General features: G+C 55.0%; 3 protein-coding genes across 7 annotated transcripts; all 3 read left to right on the top strand.

Annotated features, from left to right (window-relative positions):
• The first annotated feature begins 80 nt into the window (after positions 1-80).
• On the top strand, positions 81-5,507 carry STOML1 (stomatin like 1). Of its 4 annotated transcripts, none has more exons than XM_087744076.1 (7): positions 81-228; positions 429-535; positions 681-830; positions 1,420-1,533; positions 2,372-2,600; positions 3,228-3,446; positions 4,505-5,507. In XM_087744076.1, exons 1-7 carry the CDS (start codon positions 81-83, stop codon positions 4,705-4,707), a joined length of 1,170 nt encoding a protein of 389 aa, XP_087600202.1. In that variant the 3' UTR covers positions 4,708-5,507. The 4 variants fall into 4 exon arrangements, with proteins under 4 accessions (XP_087600202.1, XP_087600201.1, XP_087600203.1 ...); XM_087744075.1 differs by having other exon boundaries at positions 1,330-1,533; positions 3,231-3,446; XM_087744077.1 differs by having other exon boundaries at positions 1,330-1,533; positions 3,228-3,370.
• A 26-nt stretch (positions 5,508-5,533) lies between these two features.
• Positions 5,534-16,553, top strand: LOC104016797 (protein PML). 2 transcript variants are annotated; one of them, XM_087744070.1, is made up of 9 exons: positions 5,534-5,705; positions 6,572-6,666; positions 7,304-7,782; positions 8,545-9,122; positions 11,723-11,760; positions 12,765-13,002; positions 13,477-13,532; positions 14,308-14,461; positions 15,096-16,553. In XM_087744070.1, the coding sequence occupies exons 1-9, from the start codon at positions 5,690-5,692 to the stop codon at positions 15,863-15,865; spliced, it is 2,424 nt and encodes an 807-aa protein (XP_087600196.1). In that variant the 5' UTR covers positions 5,534-5,689; the 3' UTR covers positions 15,866-16,553. The 2 variants fall into 2 exon arrangements, with proteins under 2 accessions (XP_087600196.1, XP_087600197.1); XM_087744071.1 differs by lacking the exon at positions 5,534-5,705 and having other exon boundaries at positions 6,442-6,666.
• Positions 16,554-18,248: 1,695 nt separating this feature from the next.
• Positions 18,249-21,799, top strand: LOC104016796 (zona pellucida sperm-binding protein 3). Its single transcript, XM_009469731.2, has 9 exons — positions 18,249-18,657; positions 19,556-19,674; positions 19,749-19,852; positions 20,087-20,264; positions 20,361-20,481; positions 20,871-20,962; positions 21,144-21,286; positions 21,455-21,544; positions 21,629-21,799. The coding sequence occupies exons 1-9, from the start codon at positions 18,256-18,258 to the stop codon at positions 21,742-21,744; spliced, it is 1,365 nt and encodes a 454-aa protein (XP_009468006.2). The 5' UTR covers positions 18,249-18,255; the 3' UTR covers positions 21,745-21,799.
• Positions 21,800-22,491: the final 692 nt, after the last annotated feature.

Here is a 22,491-nt window from a genome sequence, read left to right as displayed (position 1 = left end):
GATGTGAAGTCCCCAGCGGGGAGCCAGGCTTAGAGGGCTCCGAGCACCGGGAGTGGGGTCCCCTGCAAGGCACCAGCACCATGTTCAGCCGGTCGGGATACCAGGCCCTCCCCTTGGGAGACTTTGACCGCTTCCAGCAGTCCAGCATCGGGCTCTATGGTGCCCAGAAGGGCTTCTTCTCCTTCGGATCCAAGCAAGACCCTCTGGGGCTGGCCGGGAATACTGCAGGTGAGTACTGACCTTAGAGGAGAGTTGCTGCCTTCCTCTCTATTGCCACTTTTGCTGTAGGGTGTTGCACTGACTGGGTGCCCCCCACACTGCCGGCTGCCCTGGGGTGCAGGGTGCATGGAGGGAGAGGCTCAGATGGGGATTCACGGGCAGGGAAGGGGGTTTTGGAGCAGGTGCATCCTCCTTTCACCCCCCTGCAGATTCCTCCCAGGGTTGGCTGTCCTGGATCTGCCATGGGATTATCACCTCCTTGGTCTTCTTGCTGATGGTTGTCACCTTCCCCATCTCAGGATGGTTTGCCTTGAAGGTAAGGGAGGAAAGCAGGCAAGGAGTGGGATGACAACCCATTGTCTGTGGGGGGGACCATTCCTGGCTGCCCCTGGTCCCATTGCTCCTGGCACCACAGGACCTAGGGTTTTGCTTCTGCCCTGGTCTAAACTTTCCCATTCCAGATCGTGCCCACCTACGAGCGAATGATCATCTTCCGCCTGGGCCGCATCCGGGCGCCGCAGGGACCCGGCGTGGTCCTGCTGCTGCCCTTCATCGATCACTGGCAGCGAGTGGATCTGAGGACAAGAGCCTTCAATGTGCCCCCCTGCAAGGTGAGCTGCCTTGGGCCTCAGGGCAGGATGGAGAGACATCTCTAAAATAACCAGAGCAGGTGGATTTTGGGAATGGTCTGACCCTTGGTGCCGTGCATGGACCCAATTTTCAGTTCCTTCATCCTCACAGCGAGGTGAGAGGGGTGGTAGCTGGTGCTGTGAACCCAGAGTCCTCACCTGCCTGTGGCTGAAAAGCTCCTCTTACCTTTGCACACCTTGTTCAATGCGTATTCCTGGCTGGAGACATCTCAAAAACATCAGTCCCTATCCTTCCCAGATGTCTTTCAATAACAGCTCTGTGCTGGAAACTGGCCTCACCATTCAGACTAGCCCAAACTTCATCATTTGGGTCGGTTTTGTTTCTAATAACCCTCTTAAAGAGATCTAGAGTCAGTTGCCAGCTGGGAAAGAAGTGAATGCCTTTGCTCCCAGGCTCTATGCACAAGGGTTGGGCCATGGGGCAGAGAGGGGGAGAGATCCTGACTCCTTTCTGCCCCAGCTGACCTCCAAGGATGGGGCGGTCATCTCCATGGGTGCCGATGTCCAATTCCGGGTGTGGGACCCTGTGTTGTCTGTCATGATGGTGAAGGACCTCATCGCGGCCACCCGGATGACGGCGCAGAATGCCATGACCAAGACCTTGGTGAAGAAGAGCCTCCGCGAGATCCAGGTGGAAAAGCTGAGGATTGGGGAGCAGCTGCTGGTGAGGACTGCCCCAGCCCTGCACAGAGCCCCTCAAGCCCCCCAAACCCTCGGGCTCTTGGTGTGGAAGTAACAGTAAGGGAAAGCTGTAGCTGCTGAAAGTCCACCTGGCCATGGACCTGGCCAAGGATGATAGCTGGGAAGATGTGGTGATTACTGGGGAGCAGACACCTTCAGCCTGTGGATCTCTGGAGCTCTGTGGCTTATCTCAAAGGGCTTGGGCCACACAGAAAAGCCCACATGTTGTCGGCAAGCTTAAAGTCGACCTCCATATCTCCACCAGGAGAATGTATGGAGAGGGCTGCAAACTGGAAAAAGCCTTTGGGGAGAGAAGCAGGACAGGATGGTGTCAGAGGGGCGATGACTAGTGCCCACAGCCAACCTGGGCCAGGCCAAGAGCTTGTGGGTTGAATGTCTACAAGGGAGGATATAAAAAGAGGCTGGGGAGATATACCAGTATCTCTGGGGTGTCTGGGCTAGTTTGAAGGGCAGAGATGCTGCCTGGTGGAGCACCACACCAGGCCATGGTGCCCAGGGGAGAGCAAGGAAAGGGGCCAGCCTGGAAGGGAGCCACAGAATGGGGAACAAGACAGAGCTGTCCTCCTTGTCCTGATCTCCTCCAAGCCTGGAGAGCAACTGGGCGAGCAGGGTTGAACATGAGAGTGGACAGCTTGGAGGAGATGGACTATTGAGCCTGGTTCAACACCAGGCTGGTGGGTAACAGAAGTAGAAGCTATGGGAATGTCCATGGTTGGGGGTGCTGTGGTGGGTGGTCTCCATGGCCATACCCAGCTCCGCCTGGGCTGCCAACACCTCTCCCTTTCTTCCTGGCTCTGCAGCTGGAGATTAACGACATGACCAAGTCCTGGGGCCTGGAGGTGGACCGGGTGGAGCTGAGCATGGAGGCCGTGCTGCAGCCACCCCGGGAGAACCTGGTGGGCCCTCTGGCCACCATGCCACCCGTGCCCGGGCTGGAGGGGCCGGATGGCACCATTCAGCAACTGGCTGCCCATTTCTTCAGCAACACCCTGGCTCTGGCGGGCAGTGGGACCGGTGCTCCAGAGGCAGGTAACCAACACAGGGCTATCGCTTCTCTGCTGGGGGATGGCCCTCCTACCTGATGACCTTTGTGTCCATTGGCTGTTTGACAGAGGAGTCAAAGTCTGGGAGATATCACGCTCCTATGAGCATAGCACAAATAGGCTGGTAGGGAGGAGGAGAAAGGACTGCTTCGGGTACAGCTCCATACGGCACGTGGTGCAACACAACCTTTCTAACAAGACATTGGAGATGGGATGGGGGAGGGCAGGAGCAGATTTGCAGGAGCCTGGGTCAAGACCAACTTAGACCTCAGCATTTCCATCAGGTAAACCCAAGCCTGAGCTTGCTGAGAGAGTCACATCTGAGGGCAACATGGATTTTTTTCCAGAAACCCTGCACCAATTTGTGCCTTACTATTTCTTTGAGGGATGATTTTCCACCCCCTGGTAGCAGGGGAAGAGTAACCCATGGCAGACAGAGGAGCAGGCGGTAGGAACTGGCAAAACTATGTTGTCCTCTTCTTGCTTAGCTAGAAACTTGCTGGATAAGTGGGTTTCTCTGCTCTGGAGACCTTTTCTGGTGGGTCCACGCAGACCAGAAAAGCTCACCATCCGAAGGTGTCCCCTCAACCCACTTCTGTCCCATTGTCCCCAGCAGACAGCATGGAGACAGTGAATGAGGTGGAGCCTCCCACTGCTCCCCTCCTCGCCACTGCTGGCACCGCCCGGAGGAAGCCCAGCGCAGACGAGCTGCTCTCGGTGGTAGAGTCCATCCTCTCTGAGGCCCTGGTCAGCCAGGTGGGAGCATCCTACCAGGTCAACATCGCCCTGCCCAGCGGCGCCTGGAGCACCTACTTCATAGACCTCTCCTCAGGTCACCACCCTTCGGGGTTGTTGTGTTGAAGGCGGGTGTTTCATGCCCGTGCCCCCTTTGCATGCTGCGAACCCCATCAAGCTGGGTGGTAGGGAGTCCCAAACCAAGCCCGTTTGGTAGCTCCATGAAAGGCACCCCGGGGTCCATCTGCTGAGCACTGCAGTTTGGTGACCATGGCCTTGAGTCCGTGCTCCCTGAAAGTCCAAAGTATAATTTGTTTTGGGTTAAAACCATGAATTTTCCTTCAGAAAGAGAGTATTGATAGAAAATTGGCAGCCAGATCTCCTCATGGCTCGCCAAGTGGCTCAGAGACCTCAAGGTTTGTTGGCTCTTGTATGCCACCAGCCCAAAGGGGTAGTGATGGAGGGACATGCATGGGCAGCACCTTGGGCCACTGCCATGCTGGAAGATGTCCTCCCAGCACCCTAATCCATCCCTGTGTGGGTGCTGATGGTTTTTCTGGTGGCCATATATGCTGGTTTTGGTTGGGATAGAGTTAATTTTCTTCACAGTAGCTCATATGGGGCTATGTTTTGGATTTGTACTGAAAACAGTGTTGATAACACAGGGATGTTTTCGTTACTGCTGAGCAGTGCTTACACAGAGTCAAGGCCTTTTCTGCTCCCCAACCCACCAGTGGGTAGACTGGGGGTGCACAAGAAGTTGGGAGGAGACATAGCTGGGACAGCTGACCCCAACTGACCAAAGGGATATCCCGTATCATATGACGTCATGCTCAGCGACAGAAAGGTGGGGGAAGAAGGAGGAAGGGGGGCATTGTCAGAGTGATGGCCCCATACAGCCAAAACCATCACACCATGGCAAAAGTAGGACAGGGCTTGGAGGTGGACCACTGTAACAGGACATTGGTGGAGCGACACAAGAGAAATTTATCTCCATAAGGAGTAAGGACTCCTGTCTCCAAAATCCCCCTGCCAGGCCCTTGTCTGTCATCTGGCCCAACTCAATCCGTGTGAAACATTGAGGGAAACACCATCAGGCAAGGCTGGATCCTGAAGCCTGCTGTTTCTCCCTCTCCCACCCATTGTGTCCTACAGGCAGCGGACGAGCTGGCCGTGGTGTGCCCGAGGGCAGCCCCGATGTCATTCTGGAGGTGGCAGAGAAAGACCTGCAGGACCTCTTCTTGGGTGATCTGCGCCCCTTGACTGCCTACATGAGCGGGAGGCTGCAGGTGAAAGGTGACCTGCACCTTGCCCTGAAGCTGGAGGAGCTTGTCAAGGCGATGAAGCAACGTAGATAGAGCATGTGTGTGGGTGTATGTCTGTGTGCATGTGTCTTTGTAGGTGTGCAAAAGCAGGGGACATATAGGGGTGCTGCGTGGTGGGGGCCTTGCCCTGCTGGAGCTCCTGCTGCCCTCCCAGTGGAGGCTGCAGGAGCTGGGTGAAGACCTGAGCAGGGAAACTGAGGCTGAGCTCCATTGCCTGTCCTTGTCCTTGGCTTTACCTCCCCTGCCCATCCTTTGCCTACAACACTGTGGGATGGGAACCAGTTAGCACCCCAGCATGTGCCAGTTTGCTTCCAGGTCCCTTGGCCAATATGCCACCAGGGCACAGACCGATGTCCTGCTGCCCCCGCAATGGGCTGCGTAGCCAGGCATCTCGGACTGGAAGGGGCATGAGCTGAGCAGATTGGACTGGGAAGACCCTGGGGACACTGTGGCCAAGAACGGTAGTTGTGGGGTGGGCAGCCGAAGTGGGGCACGAGGGCTGGCTGGACCAGGCTGGGATGCCACCAGTGGGCTGGGGTCAGGGTCCAGCGTGGCACTGCTGACAGGATGCTGGGATTTGTGGGGAAGGAGCAGAGATGGCAATTTGGGGAACGACCTTCCTGGAGGTACCTGAGCCTTCGTGACACAGCAGTTTGTAATAAGTCATTGCGCTAATTTGTGCTTCAAAGTGCTTTTGCATGTGTGCTGTGAGGTTTATCCGTGGGGCGCGTGTGGACTGTAAATAGGCGTATATAGATATTTATTTATTTTATAAGCTTCCTTTCTATCAGTTCTCCATGGACAATAAACCTGCTCTGCAGCCTTGCAGTTGGGCAGTGGTGGGCTGATGATTTCTGCAGGCAGATGGGGCTGCACCCCTCGGTGCCTCAGTTTCCCCAAGGGACCCCAGGGTGCTGCGTAAAGAGGCCACGTGCTGGCCAGGGCGTGGCAGCTGCTGCCAGTCAAGGAGGCTGCATGGTATGACTCCATCTCACTGCATGGTCGTGATGAACACATGAAGCCCTGCCACGGTGAGCAAGAGTTGTCAGGATGTCTCCGGGAATGCTCAGCTCCCCGACAGCACCCAGCACCCCAGGGGTTAAAATGTCTTGGAGCTCCAGGCAGCTTTTTCAGCCCCTAGGATAGTTTGCTGGACCAGTGGGGCAAGCCTGGCTAGTTTTGCTGGCCTGCTTATTCATGCAAAGGGCTGCTTGCCAGGGTGAGGCAAGGAGAAATGAAATGTTTCCAGAATTGAACCCTTTTGAATTTAAACGTTTCACAGGTGCATTCAGGTCAAACGACCTGCTAAATGTCCTCTTCAAGGCCTGGGGCTGGGTGGCACCAACCTGGGCCAAGCTTTGGAGATCCCACAGGCATCAAAAGCCCCGAGGGGAGGTGATAGTGCCCCACCGTGCCCTTTCCTTTTGGAGCTGCCAGGCTGGGTGAACCCCAAGTACTCCTGGTGGTCCCCTGTTCATGGTGGTCCGCTTTTCTGTGATGATCCTCTTTTTTGTGGTGGTCCCCCGTTTGTGGTAGTCCCCATGGTGCAGGTGGCTGGGGCATACCGATGCCCTGCAGAAAGGGGCAAAGGAGAGCCAGGACACAGCCAGTCCCCCAGGACATGGGGATGTGGAAATGCCCTCCAAGGTGTGTGTGGGGGGACAGTCCCTGATCCCCCTCACAGCAGGGCCCTGCAATATATTTCCTGGGGATGCTGCTCCTTGGGGAAATGCCTTTTGGGGGGGATGGCTCTTGGGGCCCCCTCCGGGTTTCTTCCCTCCTGCCCTGCCGGGAAGGGCTGAGCCGGCCGGGAAGGGCTTTTCAGGGTGGGGCCGGGGCTGGGAGCGGGCTCTGCGCAGCTCCCCCGCCCCGGACACGAAGGAGGAGTTACTTGCAGCGCAGGAGGAATCGAAAGTGCAGGCAGCGCAGGCAGACGGAGGGGATCCCGGCTCTGCCCGTCCCGCCATGGCCAGCTCCGGCTCCGGCACCCGGGTGAGCGCCGGCTCCGGGGCTGGATGTCGGGGGGATGCGGGCGGTGGGCTCTGGCGGGGCAGGGGGCTCGGGGGGAGGCCACCAGGGACTCCCAGCCCCAAGGCGTGGCCTGGGGACGGGGCATGAGGATAAGAGTTTTGGGGTGTCCTCCCCTCCCCGGTTGGGTGAGTGGCAGGGAGGGGTCCTCAATCCAGCCCCCCCAGCCCTGCGAAAGCACAGAGGCGGGAGGGAAGAGGGAGGCAAGAGACCAGAGGGATGGGCTGAGCCAGGGAAGTGGGTGGGGGGTGGCTGGGAGAATGGTCCCCACCCTGCCATCCTGCCGGGGTGTCATCCAAGGGTCTTCAGATGCTTCCTCTGTGCCCCATCCTCTGCGCTGCCCCTATGCGGCCCTCCCCAGCCCCATAGCCGGGGGGCCATCCTGTTTCCTCTTTGCAGGGCCCTGTCCATCCAACCTTACCATGCTGCACTGGTCATCTCTGGCCTGCTTAGAGGGCCTGGGCATTGCTGGTGGGAAGTGGTTGCTCACTGGTTGCTCCAAGTAGGGTTTGCAGGTCCATGTGTCCCTCCAAGATGTGGTTTCACAAGCTCTTAAAAACACATCCCAGTGCGAATTCTTCTTCCTCTCTCCCTCCCCAAGCTCCTAGAAGAGGACTTCCAGTTCATCCTTTGCAAGGGCTGCCAGAAGGAATCAACCAACCTCAAGCTTCTCACCTGCCTCCACACATTCTGCCTCAATTGCCTGAGCAAGAACAAGGCCATTGGGCAGTGCCCCGTGTGCCGGACGGCCATCCCGCAGGCCAGTGGCATCCCTGACACAGACAATCTGCTCTTCAGCAGCCTGCAGGCCAGGCTCAGCATCTACAAGAAGATCGTTGACGGAGTTGACTTGTTCTGCGACAACTGCAACAAAGCCGGTGAGTTCTGGTGCTCTGAGTGCAAGGAGTTCCTCTGCACCACATGTTTCGAGGCCCACCAGCGCTACCTGAAGAAGGAGAGCCATGAAGCCAAGAAGGTGATGGACATCAAGGCAGGGTCTGCTAAGGATTTCCTTGAGAGCATCAAGAGGACCAGTAACTTGTCCTGCTCCAACCCAATCCACAAGAACCAGCCTGTAAGGTAGGTCTAAGGAGGACTGTCCCCATCTAGGTGGTTTCTTGCTACAAATCTCTTTGGGCTAGTCCATGATGGGACTGAGCAGGGTGTCCCTGTCCCTCTGCTGCCCTGATTGCCACCATGTCATGGAGAAGATGGGTGGGAAGTAGTGACCAGTGGGCTCTAGGGCATGGAGGGAGGGTTTGGATGAAGGCAGGTTTGAGCTGATAATGGGAGAGTGGGGACAGGGTAGACCGAGGGAGGGGAGTGTGTGGGGTGCTCCTTGCTAGACTAAGGAGGGTGAGGTTGATGGACCTCAGCAAAAGGAAGGCCTTTTGCTTCAGCTGCGATGATGGACAGCAGAGAAGGGTGTGTTTTGCTGATGGTGCTAGACCTCCACTCTCCACTTCTTCTATTCTTGCCTTAGGCATCTTATGGAGATAAGATACTCTTTGGTCTTACATTCTTATACATAACCCCAATAAGCACTCATGGAAGGGCAGAGAGCTCATTTCTTCACTGCCCTTGCAGTGCGTGGATGAATGTCTACCATAACGCTTGCAGTCACTGCAGTGACTTTAGTCAGCCCAGCAGAGGAGCAGAAACCCTGTGGAAATTGTGAACCAACATATTTTTTTGAAATTGGGAGAGTATAAAACCAAATGCCTGGCCCAGACTTGGTGGTAACTTAAATTCAATGAATGAATGAATTTGCAATTTGATACATGAATGAATTGCAAAGTGCACGGTCTAAATTTACTGCTTTGCTTGTGCTTGGCCTCACAGCATCTACTGCAAGAAGTGTGAGAAGCCACTGTGCTGCATCTGCGCGCTGCTGGACAGCCAGCATGCCCCCTTCTGTGACATCCGCAGCGAGACCCAGCACAGGCAGGAGGAGCTGGTCACCATGAGCCAGGAGCTGAAGCAGAAGAGAAGCAGCTTTGAGGCCAGCTATGTGGCGCTACAGAATGAGGCCACCGAGCTGGAGCAGGCACAGCAGGAGATGCGGAATCTGATCCGGCAGCGTGTGGAGCAGCTGGTGCGGCTGATCCGGCAGGAGGAAGAGGAGCTGCTGGGACTGCTGGATGCACGGCAGTTGCAGGGCCGGTGGGAGCTGGCGAGGGAGCTGCAGCACGTGGAGGGGGTGCTGCAGCGGATGGAGGCAGGTGAGTGGCTGGTGGAGAAGATGAGTCTCTACGCCACGGAGCAGGAGGTGATGGACATGCAGCCCTTCATCAAGGACTCGCTGAAGGAACTGCAGCAGCTGCGGCCACCGGTGGCTGGGGACCGAGCGCAGCCCGGGAACTTTGCTGAGTGCAGAGCCAAGCTGCAGGCGCTGGTGGAGCGTGTCATGGGGCACCCAGGTGAGAAGGCACTTGGCCAGGCGGGCTGGGGAGGGAGGAATGGAAAGCAGAGTTGAAGGTTATAATCCCTGGTTAGACCATATTCTCCATGGGTTTCAAGTCTCCTTCCACGTGGTGACTTGATGGACCTGTGGCTCCAGCCTTTGCTCATGCGGTGGGCACACTCCAACCAACCCCAGGATGGGATGCAATTGTTGCATCCATCACTTCCAAAGCAACGCTTGTCTCTTGCCCTTGCAGAGTATGGAGGTCCCCCAAGCGCAGTTATACTGGGAGGGAACATGGTGACTCTCTTGGGTTGGAGCCATGCTGTGGGCTGAAGGACAAGGGAGGAGAGAGGCACCTGGAGATGGGGTTTGTTGAGCAGGGGCTCTCAGAGGCTGGTGTTGGCAAGGAGGAAGGAGGTGGACGGGTTATATCAAATCTGCATCCTCTCTGAGAAATGTTTGTGCTAGTGACATGTGCAGGTCCCTCAGGGGTCATAACCATGCTCTGGACCTTAGTGTCCTGCCACCCATTGACCGCTTCTGCTCCTCAGATCTCCAGCCAGTTTGTCTTTGCTCAACCTTTGTCCACAACCATCTGGGGCAATTCTGCTTTTGGGTTGTTGATTACTGCCTTGGGATGGCATATCCAACCAGGAAGGAGAATTGTTCCCTGGGAGCACTCCCCAACAGGGGTGGCAAGAGGCCCAAGACTGCTGCTGGGTTTGCCCAGGTCTTCCCCCAGCTCTTCGGCAGCAGCTCTGTGGTGGAGATGCTGGTGGTTTAGAAATGGTGAAGGCCTTGGCATCCGTGGTGTGTGCAGGGATGGTGTGCTGGAGGATCCAGGTTTGGTCAGAAAGTGGTAGCATCCTTCCAGAAAATGGGGGGGGGTGGGGAAAGCAATGGGAGGAAGAGACTTTGTGGGGTCTTCTGCTCCACCCCCCTGCTGCTGTCTTCAGACCTGGGCTATGACCAGTGTCCTCCTTGGCCCTCTGTGGTCATCCACCACTGAGCTCCCCAGGGCGAGCTTATGGGCAATGGATGGTCCATAGAAGAGCCCAGTGGTGATGTCCTGGATGGAGCTTGGGGTTTCCTGGGGACAAGCTGCCTCCCACCCCACTCTTTGCCTCTCCATCACAAGGTCGGCATCGTCCGTCCATCTCCCCTCTCCACCCCACTGAGGCAGGCCAAGAGGACCCTCTGAGCCCTGATTCTCCCCTCCTGCTCCCTTCAGCCTCCCTCCCCGCAACAGGTACCTCCGCTCCCCAGCATGACGCCCCATCTGAAGACAAGATCACCCTGGTCCTTGACCTCGAGCCTCCTGGGGAGCATTGCCAACCACACGGAGATCCCCCTGGGGGGCTGCCTGCTCACCACCAGCCCTGTGCCCCTGTGTCAGACCCCTCCGGTGGCAGAGGACATGTGTGTCCAGACCAGGGAGGGGATATGTCCCCCACCCAGCTGACACCTCCAGCCCTTCTGATGCAGAGGGATGAAGAAGCAGAGGAAGACTTGGGGTCAGCCCATGGGGACACTGTCCCTCTTCCCAGGAGCATCCAGGACTCTTTGGCCTCCCTGCAGGAAGATTTCAGTGGCTGGGCCAGGTCCAACATACAGCAGGCAGACAAGCTCCTGAAGACAGGCGATTGCCTCCTGCAAACTCAGCAGAGGGCAAATAGGCACCTGGTGTCCATGACCCAGGAGATCCGGGCCATGTCTCGCTCCCTGGCCACCATCACCTCTGCTCTGGGACCCTTGCTGCAGCCTGTGGCCAGCCCACAGGACCCCGCTACCGCAGACGTGCACTGGACATCGCTGCCCTCCAACCTGCTGGATTTATTCCCTCCCAGCACCTCACAGAAGCCTGAATTGCTGGTCCCAGTGGCTGCCACGGCCCCTTCTCCAAACATACCCCCTCCTGCCACCCATTCTGCCAGCCCAGTGTGCTCAGAGCCCCCCAGCCCGGACTCTGAGGGGGAATGCCCCAAATCAAGTCACCTCACCAGGGGCAAACGTGGTGGGAAGTCTGGCACCAGACTTCAGAAGCGGAGAAAGAAGTGAGGGTCTGCAAACCAGAATGTTTGCCATGGACTGCAGCTGCTTGGAAAACTCTTTAAAGGTCCGAATGGAGACCAGGCCTATGGAGACCATCTCACCTTGCTATGCCAATAAATCCTCCTGGGATGAACGGTTTGGTCTTTTGCTGGGTTTGGGAAGGCAGCATCTCCCCCATGAATGAGCCCTGCATGGCAGCTCCTTGCTTGGGAACAGCATGATCCTACTAATTTTATTTTTTCTTTCCTTCCCAGCATTCCTGGCTTATGGGTGTGGGATGGGTGGGAGGGCAGCAAACCTGTACGGGAGAGCTGGAGGAAAGACTTTAGTGCAAGGATGAGTGAATGAGCTGGCGGGTGGCTGGGCAGAATGGGCACCTCTCCAGCCCAGCCTGCAAGTTCACTGCTGGATTTCAGCCTCAGTAGCATCTCCAAGAGGTCACCCTCCAAGGAGGTGGCTCTAGAGTCACCTGCGCCTTCTGCAGAGTCTTTTCTTGCTGGTCTCAGACGTCCCCAGCATTGCTTGCCCTGCTCTCAGCTCACTGTGTTTTTCTTCTTTCAGAAGCCACCCCAGCTCCAGCTGCAGAAAAATCCCACCAGGTGAGACTTGGTTTTGCTTGTATTGCTCTAGGATTTTTGCCTCATGGGGTTACCCAGCAGGAATCTGGGGCTACCCCCAGCCCTTGCAAAGTTGTCTGAGCTCTGGCATTTGGTTGCTGCTTTCCAAGGTCTCTTTTGAAAGAGGAGATCAGCCAAGCTGGCTGGGCATAGGGCTGCAGAGCCAGGGCAGACTTTGTCCTTTGAAGGCACCTTTCTGACTAAGGTGCAAAAAATGCCGCTGCATGCACTGTTAATGCACGTGCTATCATTTCCTGCCTGCACCCTGCCCTGCCCTGCCCACATCGAGGGCTGGCAGGGGAGAGGTGCTGTGACTGGTTGTGATGGATTTGGGGCCCCCAAACACATCTCCCACAAGAAGGGCAGAGCCCCACTCAAGCAGAATTGGCCTTCAGCAATGTTGAAGGCAAGCTCTCTTCTGGTTTCCAGTCCCATAGTGCATGAAGGACTTGTCTAGCATCAGACCTGGTTGCCTTTGCCTGGGACAAAACAGCCATCACAGGATCAGGGCTGGGGACCCCCAGGCTGCCCCTCTGTAGAGAACATTCCCAGCCACCCCAGCCTGGGATCAGAAGGGCTTAGCCCTGCCTGCAAACCCTGCAGAGCCTGGGAGCTTCAAGGCTGAAGCAAGAAGATAAAGATGATTTATCCCGCCAGCTCAGGAAGGGGCGGTTCCCATCTTCTCCTTTGCAGCTGTTAAGCAAACTAGAAAGTTTTCCTGACCCTTGTTGGGGAGAGAGGGGACCTTGACAAAGGTGGTTGGAGTGGCCACAGCCCAGGAGAGCCAGGGGCTTCATGCCAGAAATGAGGACGTGGTGCTGGGTGACCCCAGTGCAGCAAGGACCATCTGGGCAAGCAGAGCACTTGCTTTGGGCAGGGACAAACCCATGTGGTCAAGCTTGTTCAGCTGTGCTCTGGTGACAAAGGGTATCTCCATCCCTGACTACACAGGGCCGCTCTCACTGGGCTCCTCTTTGCACACTTAGGTCTCCACCTCCATCCCTGCAAAGAGGAAGAAAGCCCAAAATGTAGGTGTCATGACGGTGCCGGTGAAGGAGATGAAGCTTGAAGAGAACAACAACACGAGGAACCAGACAGTGCCGCAGCAGCCAAGCTGCTCGGACCAGCCTGGGACCAGCTGTTTGGTGTCCCGCATGACTCTCATCAAGGAGGAGAGCCTGCTGGAAGACGTGCCAGTTGGCAACAATGGGTTGAACGACTCGGGTAAGAGGTGTCCAGAGCAGTGATGCCATGGGTAGACTTTATGGGGTGTAGGCATCGAGGCAGGGCAGTTTGCGGCATCTCCATAGACCTCCCTGGAGGATAGTTATGTCCCAGCACATTGTCTTGTTCAAAGACAAGATGTTCGGTGGAGACTGATGGAGAACCAGACTTTGTTCCTTCAACAGCTTGCGTACTCTTAGGCTATGTGATGCTGCATTTTGGTCCTCTCTCCCCCATAGGATCTTGCCCAGTATGTACTCTGTATCTGTGGCTTGAGGGGGAATCAGTCCTTTTTCAGGTGGACCCTGAGGGCAGGGTTGCTCCCTGTTTGGTCCCCACCCACCTTGCTGGCTGTCCAGGGCCACCTCTCGGCATGGTTGGTGATGCCAATCGGGGGACCATTGGCCCTGGCACTCACTGCAGGGGTGGACAGCCCCACATCCAAAAGGTGACATATCTTTCCTGCCTTGGCAGATAGCGATATGCTCTGCTTGGACAGCTGTGAGGAGGACAGCACTGATGATGAGTTGGTGAGTGCAGCTAAAGAGCTTTGAGTACTTGGCCCTGCATTGCTCAGTGTGTAAGCCAGGAAAACTGGACCGCTTGATGCTTCCAGACCTTCAGGACCATCCCATAATCCCCCTTAGAGCCTGGCAAAGAACTTGTGAAATCCTTCCTGAGTGCCAAAATAAATCCCCTCTAGCTGTCCTCCATTTCTGGGGGAATGGGGCTGCCCAGCAGCTTGGAGACCTTGGTAGATACCATCTTGGTGATGCCAAGGTGGTGAGCAGCCAAAATGAAGGCCAGCAAGAAGTGGCAGTCCAAAACTTCACCTCCTCTTTGAGGCTATGGATGGATGGGGTTATTTTGCAGCAGCGAGCAGCTCCCATGACAGTCTGTGTGACCAAAAGCTGGTGACAAGCTCTTCAGAAGAGGTTTTAGAAATGGAGAGCTTCCCTCTCCTGCCTGCTGTTTGCTGCGTTAGGCCCTTGGCTCACAGCCAGAGGGAGATGTTGGGTAGTCCCAACTTTTCTGTCACTTTTGAGCAGAAAGCCAGTTGGGAAGGATTCAAGCGAGCCATCTCTTGTGGAAGTGCGTGGAGTATGCATGTCACTTTGTTTTGCGGTGCTGGAGGACGCAAGCCTTCCTGACCAACCAGAGGAGCTTATTACATCCTAAGTCCTCTAGCAGGCAGTTTGGGTAGATCCCTGAGTTTTGGTAACCTCCAGGACACATGAGTGCCCAGAGCTGCTGCCCTGGTTCTTCCTGTGACATTTATTAAAAGCAAATTGTGTGCTCTTCCAGGACTCCAGTCTGCTAGATGACCCCAGCAACATCCTCGACGAGAGCACCGGTAAAGACTACCTGGGTCTTCCCAACATGGGCCTTCCCATCAGCAGCTGCACGCTGCTGGACACGAGACAAGGAACCCTGGTCTTCTTTGACGTGAAGATTACGAGTAAGATCCTAAGTGGGGAGGTCCCATGTTGCAGCTTTGACAGATTCCCACATCTGTCAGTGTCTCTTTTTTTGTTGGGGGGAAGTTCAGGCATGTCCACCATGGCCTTGGCTGTTTAAGAGAGAGGACAATATCCTGAGCTCCCAAGAGGCCTTGACTTTGAGTTTCATGACATCTGGAGGAACGTGGAGCTCATAGGGCCATGGGGAGATTTCTCTGAGATTGCTCAGCCAGTTAACCATCCTTTGCGCTGTGTCAACACGGGCTCCCCTGCTTCTCCTTCCCATGGGTCAATCTCTCTTGGGTGAGGTGGATTTTACTTTTCAAGCCCCTCTCCTTAGTCCACCCTCAAAAAGCTGTAAAAGCCCTTGTGTTCCTGGTGGGGGGAACACTGCCAGAGGTGTTAGTGTTGATGGGAAGGACACTTCTGAAGGACGTTAGAGATGCTGGACGCTGAGGGTGTGACTGAATGGTGGAGACAGGTAAAAAGATGGATCAGTCTCCCAGCTGCTATCGATTGTGAAGGCTGTTAGAGGCTGAGTAACTCAATGTTTTATTTTCCTACTGAATAAGAGACTAATTCTGCCTTTCCTCCCTCTCCAATCCTCTTTCCCTTCCCCCTCCTCTTCTCTAGAAGAAGGAAGCATTCAGATGGCGGTGGTAGATGGAGAGAAAATATTCCCAGTCCTGATTCAGCCAGTGAAATATTTCTCCAGCTTGATGGCCCAAAATAATGCCTGTGAGGTCGGTCTGATGAAACTGCTGGGCCACCTCAACACTGTCCGCAGGCCCGTCCTGGGTGGCTTTGGTCTCTGGTCACTCCCCTTGCCCGCTCTCTTGGATGCGTTGATGCTCCTGAACAAGAAAGACGAGTTCAGCTCTGTCGTGTATGGTTTCCTGGACATTTTGCCCCTGATTAAGGAGAAGATCCCCAAAAGGGATAACTACAGGCTGAAGAACTTGGCCAGCACTTACCTCCGGTGGCACTTTGGTGACTGCAGCGCCAGGGAGAACGCCTGTGTTGTGAAGTACCTGTGTGAGTTCCTGAACGTCGACCTGGTCATGAAACCCTGGCTGATCATCAGTCAAGCCAGCCTGGAGTCCTTCATCTCCCTCCAGCCCTTGCTGGCTGAGAAGCTCCTCACCAAACCATCAGCCCAAACATTGGCTGCCCACAACATCGGCCTCTCTGAGCTCCGGTCCTGCTACCAGCACAACCCCGAGAAGGGGCTCCAGAAAGTGTGCCGTCTCATCAACGCTCGCCGGCACAGCTCAATAAAGAAAGTCCGAAACCTGAGCAAGGTCAAAGTCTACTTCCAGCGACAGGAGCAGTCAGCTGAAAGCCAGAAGACCCCGGCAGACAGTGATTTCCCAAGAGCCATAAAGAGCGAGGAAAATTGTTGAAAGACGCTGTTGCCTCTCCAGGACTCATTCCGCTCTCACCTACAGGGAATGAGTCCTGGAGCCAAATCCTGGCCCACATCAATAGTTTTGCCTTCAATATTTCCTGCCTGGTCTTGTCTGGGGTGATGAGTCTGAGTCTCTGGGGTTTGAGAGTCTCCTGCTGTCCTCTCTCATCTGAACTTGTGCTCAGGTGAAGAGGTGAGGACACCAGCTTGGCTGGGAGATGTTCTGGCTCTGATCCACCCTGCAGCCACACCATGCCTTTGTTTCCCACCTGGATAGATCAAGCCAACTCTTGGGAGAAATCTTTCGAATGATTTCTGGCCTTTTGGGTTTTTTGGGGTTTTGGGGGTCAATGGGATCCGAAGCCAGCTAGAGAAATAGCAGGTGGGGAAACTGGTTTGGAAGGACCAAGGATGGTGGTCATTGCTAGGAAGGAGGTTGGGCAGGGCTGCTCTGTTCCCATGAGCTGCTCTGTGGGACACAGCTGTAGGAAGAACTGAAAATCCTCCTTCGGTCAGCAGGATCCATCCCCACTAGCCTGGGATATGAACCTCCTAAGTGGGCACACAAGGGTAGGGTTTTCCTGCTTCTCTCCCTGCTTTCCAAGCTTAAAGACAGCCAAGGAATTGCTTGATCAGGGGATGCATCCTCATTGCTCTTTGACTCCTGTGCCTGCCTATAGATGCGGAAGAAATAAATCATTTTCCTAATTTGTTGTGCATTGCAAATGATTTCCTTTTGCTACCCATTCCCACAATACCCACCTGCTCAAAAAGGCAGATGTGCAGGGTGGTGGGTGCTGCAGTGATGGGTGCTTTGCAGCGTGATGCCCCCTTAAGCCCACAACACAGCTGAGGTGAGCACAATGAGCATGGGATGACCCATGTAGGTGAGACGTGCAGCTATCCCCAAGACAGGTGTTGGCTTGAAGACAAGCAAGAGAGCACTGAGGTCCTGTTTGCTCAGGGAGGTGCTGAGAAAGCCCATCAGCCTGCTCCCCATGGGAACAACCCAAGTCATTTCCCTCTGGATGGTGCATAGCTGTCCTGCCTGCCGGCAGCTATCCAGTTTGGATAATACCAAAACAGCCTGATTCAGCCATGGCTATCACCCGAAACTCATGGGCATCTCACCTGGTCCTCACCTGTGTATGCAAGCAAAGCAATGAGCACACTAACGTTCACCCAGATGCAGGGGCAAAGCAAACATCCTTGTGCTGTCCCTAAAACCCCATACAAGGACTCCTGTCCAAAGCCATGCTCCTCCCTGGTGTCACTTTGATATACAAACTGCTTTGCCTCTAGCCAGGCATGAGGAAGCTTGCAGGGTGATTCAGCTGGGTCAGCCTGCCCCAGTCCCCTCCCTCTGGGGACCATGGAGGGGACAACCTGCTGCTGAATCATCCCAGGAAGGGATGGACTGCCCAGACATCGTGGGGACCATTTTGCCCCAGGTCTAATAATTATTAGAAATAATTATTATTTCTAATACCTAATAGCTCTAATATTATTCCTGATAAGGATTATTCTATTCATTATTTTACGACCACTCATTTCAACACCAGTCCTGCCCAGCAAGCCGGTGGCTCCAGGGGACAAGTCTGTTCAGGAAACAGTTAAACAACCATGTGTGCACAAGCATTTTCCTCCCTTTTGCTGAAATCCCAGGAAACACAAGGAGATAAGGGTGGCAGCACCAGTGCAGATGCCACTGTGTGGAGTCTGATCCTGCAGGAGCGAGGATACAGTTCAGGGTAACCGATGGGGATCTCCTCCATGATCCCCCTTTTTCCTTTTAGTCTTCCACCTAATTCAAGTTTAAACTTCCTCTTCTTCCTCCAAAAAATCAACTTTTGCTTGGTAGAGAAGAGCCAGCCATGAGTCCCTCACATCCTGGAAATCCCCAATTGCCCTTGACATGAGTGGCCCCACGAGGATCATCTCCTTGAAGGAGCTGGGGACAGGGACAAGTTTGGGCACCTGAAGGGTTTGCCTTAGGAAAGTGTCACCCACCATGCCATCCCCCAGCAACCCCCCTGCAGAAGGGCCCCATGGTCTGGAGGTGGGACATATGGTCTGAACATGGGACACATCTCTGTGGATCTTACACAGCTGGTTGTTACCAAGAAACGGGAAAAAACTGCAGTTGGCTGCACAGCAGACTCAGCATCTCTGCTGTGGGCAAGGGACCCAATCCAGCAGCCATTACCTCATTAGAGCCCACCAGGATGGGTTCCCCAGGGAACTGGGTGCTCTCAGCTGTTGCCAATTGCCTTTATGGGGGAGGTATGCTGAGCATCACCTGGGGTGGGAGTGACTGTGGGAGGTGTGGGCTATAAAAGGTCCCTGGGCAGCAGTTCCTCCTTGTGCTGGACCCTGGTAGGCAGGATGAGGCCTGGAAGCAGCCTGGGGTTTGCTCTTTTCTGCTGGATTTTTGAGGAGGTGGTTGCTTACAACCCCTGGGGCTTCCTTAGAGGGGAAGCAGAGCTATGGAGGTACAGAGGAGATTCTTCCTTGGGGCAGCCCCATGCCTTTTCCCAGCCCTCTCCCTGGGCATGGGTGGATGTCTCCCAGCTCCAGGCTGCTGCCCCGCTGCACCCTGTGGCTGTGCAGTGCCAGGAGGCACAGGTGGTGGTCACGGTGCACAGGGACCTCTTTGGCATGGGACGTCTGGTCAGGGCAGCAGAGCTGACCCTGGGCTCAGCTGCCTGCCTGCCTGCAGTCTGGAGCACTGCTGAGACCACGGTGACCTTTGTGGCTGGACTGCATGAGTGTGGCAGCACCCTCAGGGTAAGGCAGTGGGGTCTGGAGCTCTAGGGTGGGGGTCTACCTCTTGGCTTGCACCTGGATGTCTTGGGATGCTGAGACTGGCAGGGGGTTGTGGTGTCAGTGGGCTCAGGGAAATGCTCCAAAGCCTCTCCTAGAGGCTGAAGATCTCGGTCTGCTTTTGAAGGGCAGCAGAAGCTGTTCTGTTTGGCCCAGGGGCTAGCTCTGATGTTGTGTGAGCAGGGAAAAGCATGCAAGAGGCAGATAAATTAGTTTTTTCCTGATGAATACACAGGTACCTAAATCTCTGAAGACTATTTATGCTGTTCCTGCCACCTCCAGGGTGGAGCCTGGATGACCTGGTGCTGGGAGTTGCTGCTGCAAGTCAGTAGTGGATGCTTACCTCAGGAGGCATCCGAGTGCTGCTTACTGCTGCTTGAGTGTAGCATGAAGCTACTTCAGAGAACTTAAATTCAAAGTGGTCCCTCTCACCTGGGAGAGGCTTGGGGCCATGAGAGTGAGCAGGTGCCCCCTCCATATTCCAGCCAGCAGATAACTTCATTAAATCCCCCTGAGCAGAAGTCACCCTCTGATATCCTGGGGGACAGACCTTTCTGTCTGCTGTTCTGGGACATGGAAACCAGAAGGGGGGGGGGGGAAAAGAATTGGCTTGAGCACCTCTGCATCCAGGTCTGCTGCTGACCAGAGGCTGTTCTGGGACAGGCTGGAGCAGCTTCGCAGCCCACAGCATCCCTGCAGCAGGATGAGTGCCATCGCCTGCCTCCAGTGCAAATGCTGCTGGCTGATGACCAGAAGAAACATCTCGGCACTGAGTCTCTAGGCTTAAGTGTGCTGCTCTGTGTGCGTGTGCCAAAAGAACAGGGCTCTTGATGACTGGATAATGTGTTTTATCTTTCCCCAGGTGACCCCTGATGCTCTAGTCTACAGCACGAGCTTAAATTACAAGCCAGTTCCTGCTGGCAACCCTGTAATCATCCGCACCAGCCCTGCCGTGGTTCCTATTGAGTGCCACTACCCCAGGTGAGCCAATGCAGACGAGTACCAAGCAAGCCCTCCTGCTGCCACAGAATTTAACTATGGGCATCTCTCCCCAGGAGGGACAATGTGAGTAGCAATGGTGTCAAGCCCACGTGGGGCCCCTTCCACTCCACCCTGTCCTCCGAGGAGAAGCTGCCCTTCTCCCTGCGCCTCATGAATGGTAGGTTTTGGGTGAGGGTCTCCTCTGGTGCAGGCCACCCTGGGCTGGTCTCTGAGGTGGCCTTGCTTCCACTAGAGGGCACAGCTGGTGCTGGTATTGCCCCAGTGCTCCTGGAGCAGATGGGGTTTGGTACAGTTTTGGTGAGTGCTCAGGGCCTTGTGCCGCTTGGGTGGGAGCGGTGAAGCACAAGCTGGATTCCCATTCATGAGTGCCTGGTGACCTCTCTCCTTCCAGATGACTGGAGTGCTGAGAGAGTCTCCACCATGTTTCAACTGGGAGAGGTCCTCCACTTCCAAGCTGGTGTTAACACAGATAACCATGCACCTCTGAGGCTCTTTGTGGACAGCTGTGTGGCCACCCCAAGCCCGGACAGGAGCTCTTCTCCCCAGTATGCTTTCATTGATTTCAGTGGGTAAGAGCTGGCTGTGCCCTTATTTAGAGACATCTTTCTGCAGGTTATGAATATCTCTCACAGTGGGATCCTGCTGACTCTCATCTTTGTGTCTAGGTGCCTAGTGGATGGGCAACTGGATGATGCCACCTCGACTTTTATATCCCCAAGACCCAGGCAAGATGTGCTCCAGTTTGCAGTAGATGCATTCAAGTTTGCAGGAGACTCCAGCAATCTGGTAAATCCTTCATAAAGCAAGTGAAGTCTCTTGTCTAGACAGGGCTATAGCCTCACTCCATTAAGGAAGTTAATGTGGTTTTGTCTAGAATTACATTCCCAAGGCAACTGCCTCATAGCAACATATGAATGAGGTCACCCTGTATTACTGCTTCTGGATCATGGCCCTGTGAGCCAAGGATCTTCCTTAGAGATCAGTTCTGATACTGGTCAAGTCAAGCCCTTCTGATGGGCTTCAATAGCTGAACCCTTAAGTGGCTTGAGAGAAGCAGAGGGGCTTGAGCTGACCTGGGGAGTTGGTGGTCCCGTTGGATACCAGCTTTGTGGTGCATGGGGAAGCCATAAAGGCAGATGACAGCCTAACCCCCCTGCTCTGCTTGGCCTCCCCAGATCTACATCACCTGCCACCTGAAGGTCTCCCTGGCTGACCAAGCTCCTGACTTTCTGAACAAGGCTTGTTCCTTCAACAAAGCCAGCAACCTGTGAGTAGCTGGAACAGCAGCTTGCCCAAAGGTGAAGAGCTTGGGCTTCTCATCTGGTGTGTCACCTTCCAGGAAGGAGGGATTGGCAATCTGGGTGGGAGGGTTTTGGTCTCTCCCAGGAGACCTCAAAGCATGAGGCATTCCTACCATGGGGTGGACTACTCACCAGGTTCTCTTCTAGCTGGGCCCCTGTGGAAGGCACCCAGGATGTCTGCTCCTGCTGCGAGATGAGGAGCTGTGGCTTGGCTGGGGAATCCAGGTGGCTCCATGGTCACTCCCAATGGCAAGGAGGACGTGTCCGGAGAGAACTGCCCTCCCAGCTTGGTGGGTCTTGGGTATGCCTCTTGGGCTTTGTCACCATTGTGGCAAATTGCTCAGAGCTGGGTGGCTGGAGCTGCCTTACTACCTACTGGCTCCCCAGTGCTAACCCAAGGCTTGGGAGAGCTAGATTTTCAAACAAGCTTGTGAGTGCTCAAAGGTCCTCCCTTTCAGATCCCTTGGTGAAAGAAGCTGATGTTGTTGTTGGACCTCTCTTCATCCACAGCTGGCAGGATCACCCTGTTCAGAGGATGCCCTCGGGCGGTAGGGAAAACCCAGGGAAGGGGGGTGGCTTGTGTGGCAGGTCCTGGCTGTGGCCGTAACCACCTCCTTACTTCTCCTTTCTAGATGCAGGTCACTTGTGGATGGTATTGGGGCTGGCTGCAGTTGCTGGTGTGGTCATCCTGATCCTTGCAGTTCTAGGAACTCTGACTGTCTGCCAAAAGCCCAGCAACCCTGTTTAAGTCACTGTTTTTGACTTTTATAGTCTGTCCAATAAAATAAATTGAAGGATTGTGAGAGGCTTGGTGGGGGGAGTGGAGAAGTCTTCCTGGAGAGACTGAGCTAACCAAACCTTCATGCTAGCTTTAACTGTCCTTCTTTGTACCCAGTATAGGTCTCACTCTCCTGAAGTCCTGTCCTCAGCAGAGCTTTGTACAGCCTTACACCCCCATGAATGTCTCCCAGAGCACCTAACTGGGAACAGATGCAAAAAATCACCATCCAGATATTGTCATCTTGTTACTGGAGGCATGGGAGTTGTGCTTAGCCTCAAAACATTTTATCTGTGGAGCTACTTGGGTCTGCTCCATACTGGCAACTCCTTACTCAATAAGCCAAGGGGAGCTAAGGGTTTAGTAAAACTTTGACCACCATCCTCCTGCCTGAAGCTGTTTTTGGGAGAGAAATCAAGCTTTGCTAGATGAGGAAGGGAGTGCAACTTGAGTGTTGGTAGGCTGGGCTCCTCCTGGGACAGACGAGGCAGGAATTCCAGTCCCTGCCCCAAGGACTGTTTACACATAGTTATATGTAACAAGCCTTGGCTGAAATGTATAAACAGTCCTTGGGGCAGGGACTGGAATTCCTGCCCCCACTTCCCCCACCCCCCCCCTCCAGAAAGGGGCTTTCTGACATGCCTGAGTCACACTTGCTTTTTCCTCCTAATGCTGTGAAACTTAGGCTGTTCTGCTCAGCAGAGCAGCTGTAATGGC

Source organism: Nipponia nippon, unplaced genomic scaffold, assembly GCF_047370975.1.
Source record: "Nipponia nippon isolate SJK-2023a ecotype South Korea unplaced genomic scaffold, ASM4737097v1 scaffold_9, whole genome shotgun sequence".
Lineage (NCBI taxonomy): Eukaryota > Metazoa > Chordata > Aves > Pelecaniformes > Threskiornithidae > Nipponia > Nipponia nippon.
The sequence above is the reverse complement of the archived record's forward strand: the minus strand, read 5'-3'. Positions and strand labels throughout refer to the sequence as shown.

Bases quoted from the DNA above. Each gene is read 5' to 3' on its own strand.
- LOC104016796 (XM_009469731.2), top strand. From the start codon at position 18,256: ATGAGGCCTGGAAGCAGCCTGGGGTTTGCTCTTTTCTGCTGGATTTTT. The intron at 21,287-21,454 runs GTGGGTCTTGGG...CCTCCCTTTCAG, and splicing joins AGAACTGCCCTCCCAGCTTG to ATCCCTTGGTGAAAGAAGCT. The intron at 21,545-21,628 runs GTAGGGAAAACC...TCTCCTTTCTAG, and splicing joins TCAGAGGATGCCCTCGGGCG to ATGCAGGTCACTTGTGGATG.
- LOC104016797 (XM_087744070.1), top strand. The intron at 13,533-14,307 runs GTGAGTGCAGCT...GTGCTCTTCCAG, and splicing joins ACAGCACTGATGATGAGTTG to GACTCCAGTCTGCTAGATGA. The intron at 14,462-15,095 runs GTAAGATCCTAA...CCTCTTCTCTAG, and splicing joins CTTTGACGTGAAGATTACGA to AAGAAGGAAGCATTCAGATG.
- STOML1 (XM_087744074.1), top strand. From the start codon at position 81: ATGTTCAGCCGGTCGGGATACCAGGCCCTCCCCTTGGGAGACTTTGAC. The intron at 831-1,329 runs GTGAGCTGCCTT...TTTCTGCCCCAG, and splicing joins TCAATGTGCCCCCCTGCAAG to CTGACCTCCAAGGATGGGGC. The intron at 2,601-3,227 runs GTAACCAACACA...CATTGTCCCCAG, and splicing joins GACCGGTGCTCCAGAGGCAG to CAGACAGCATGGAGACAGTG.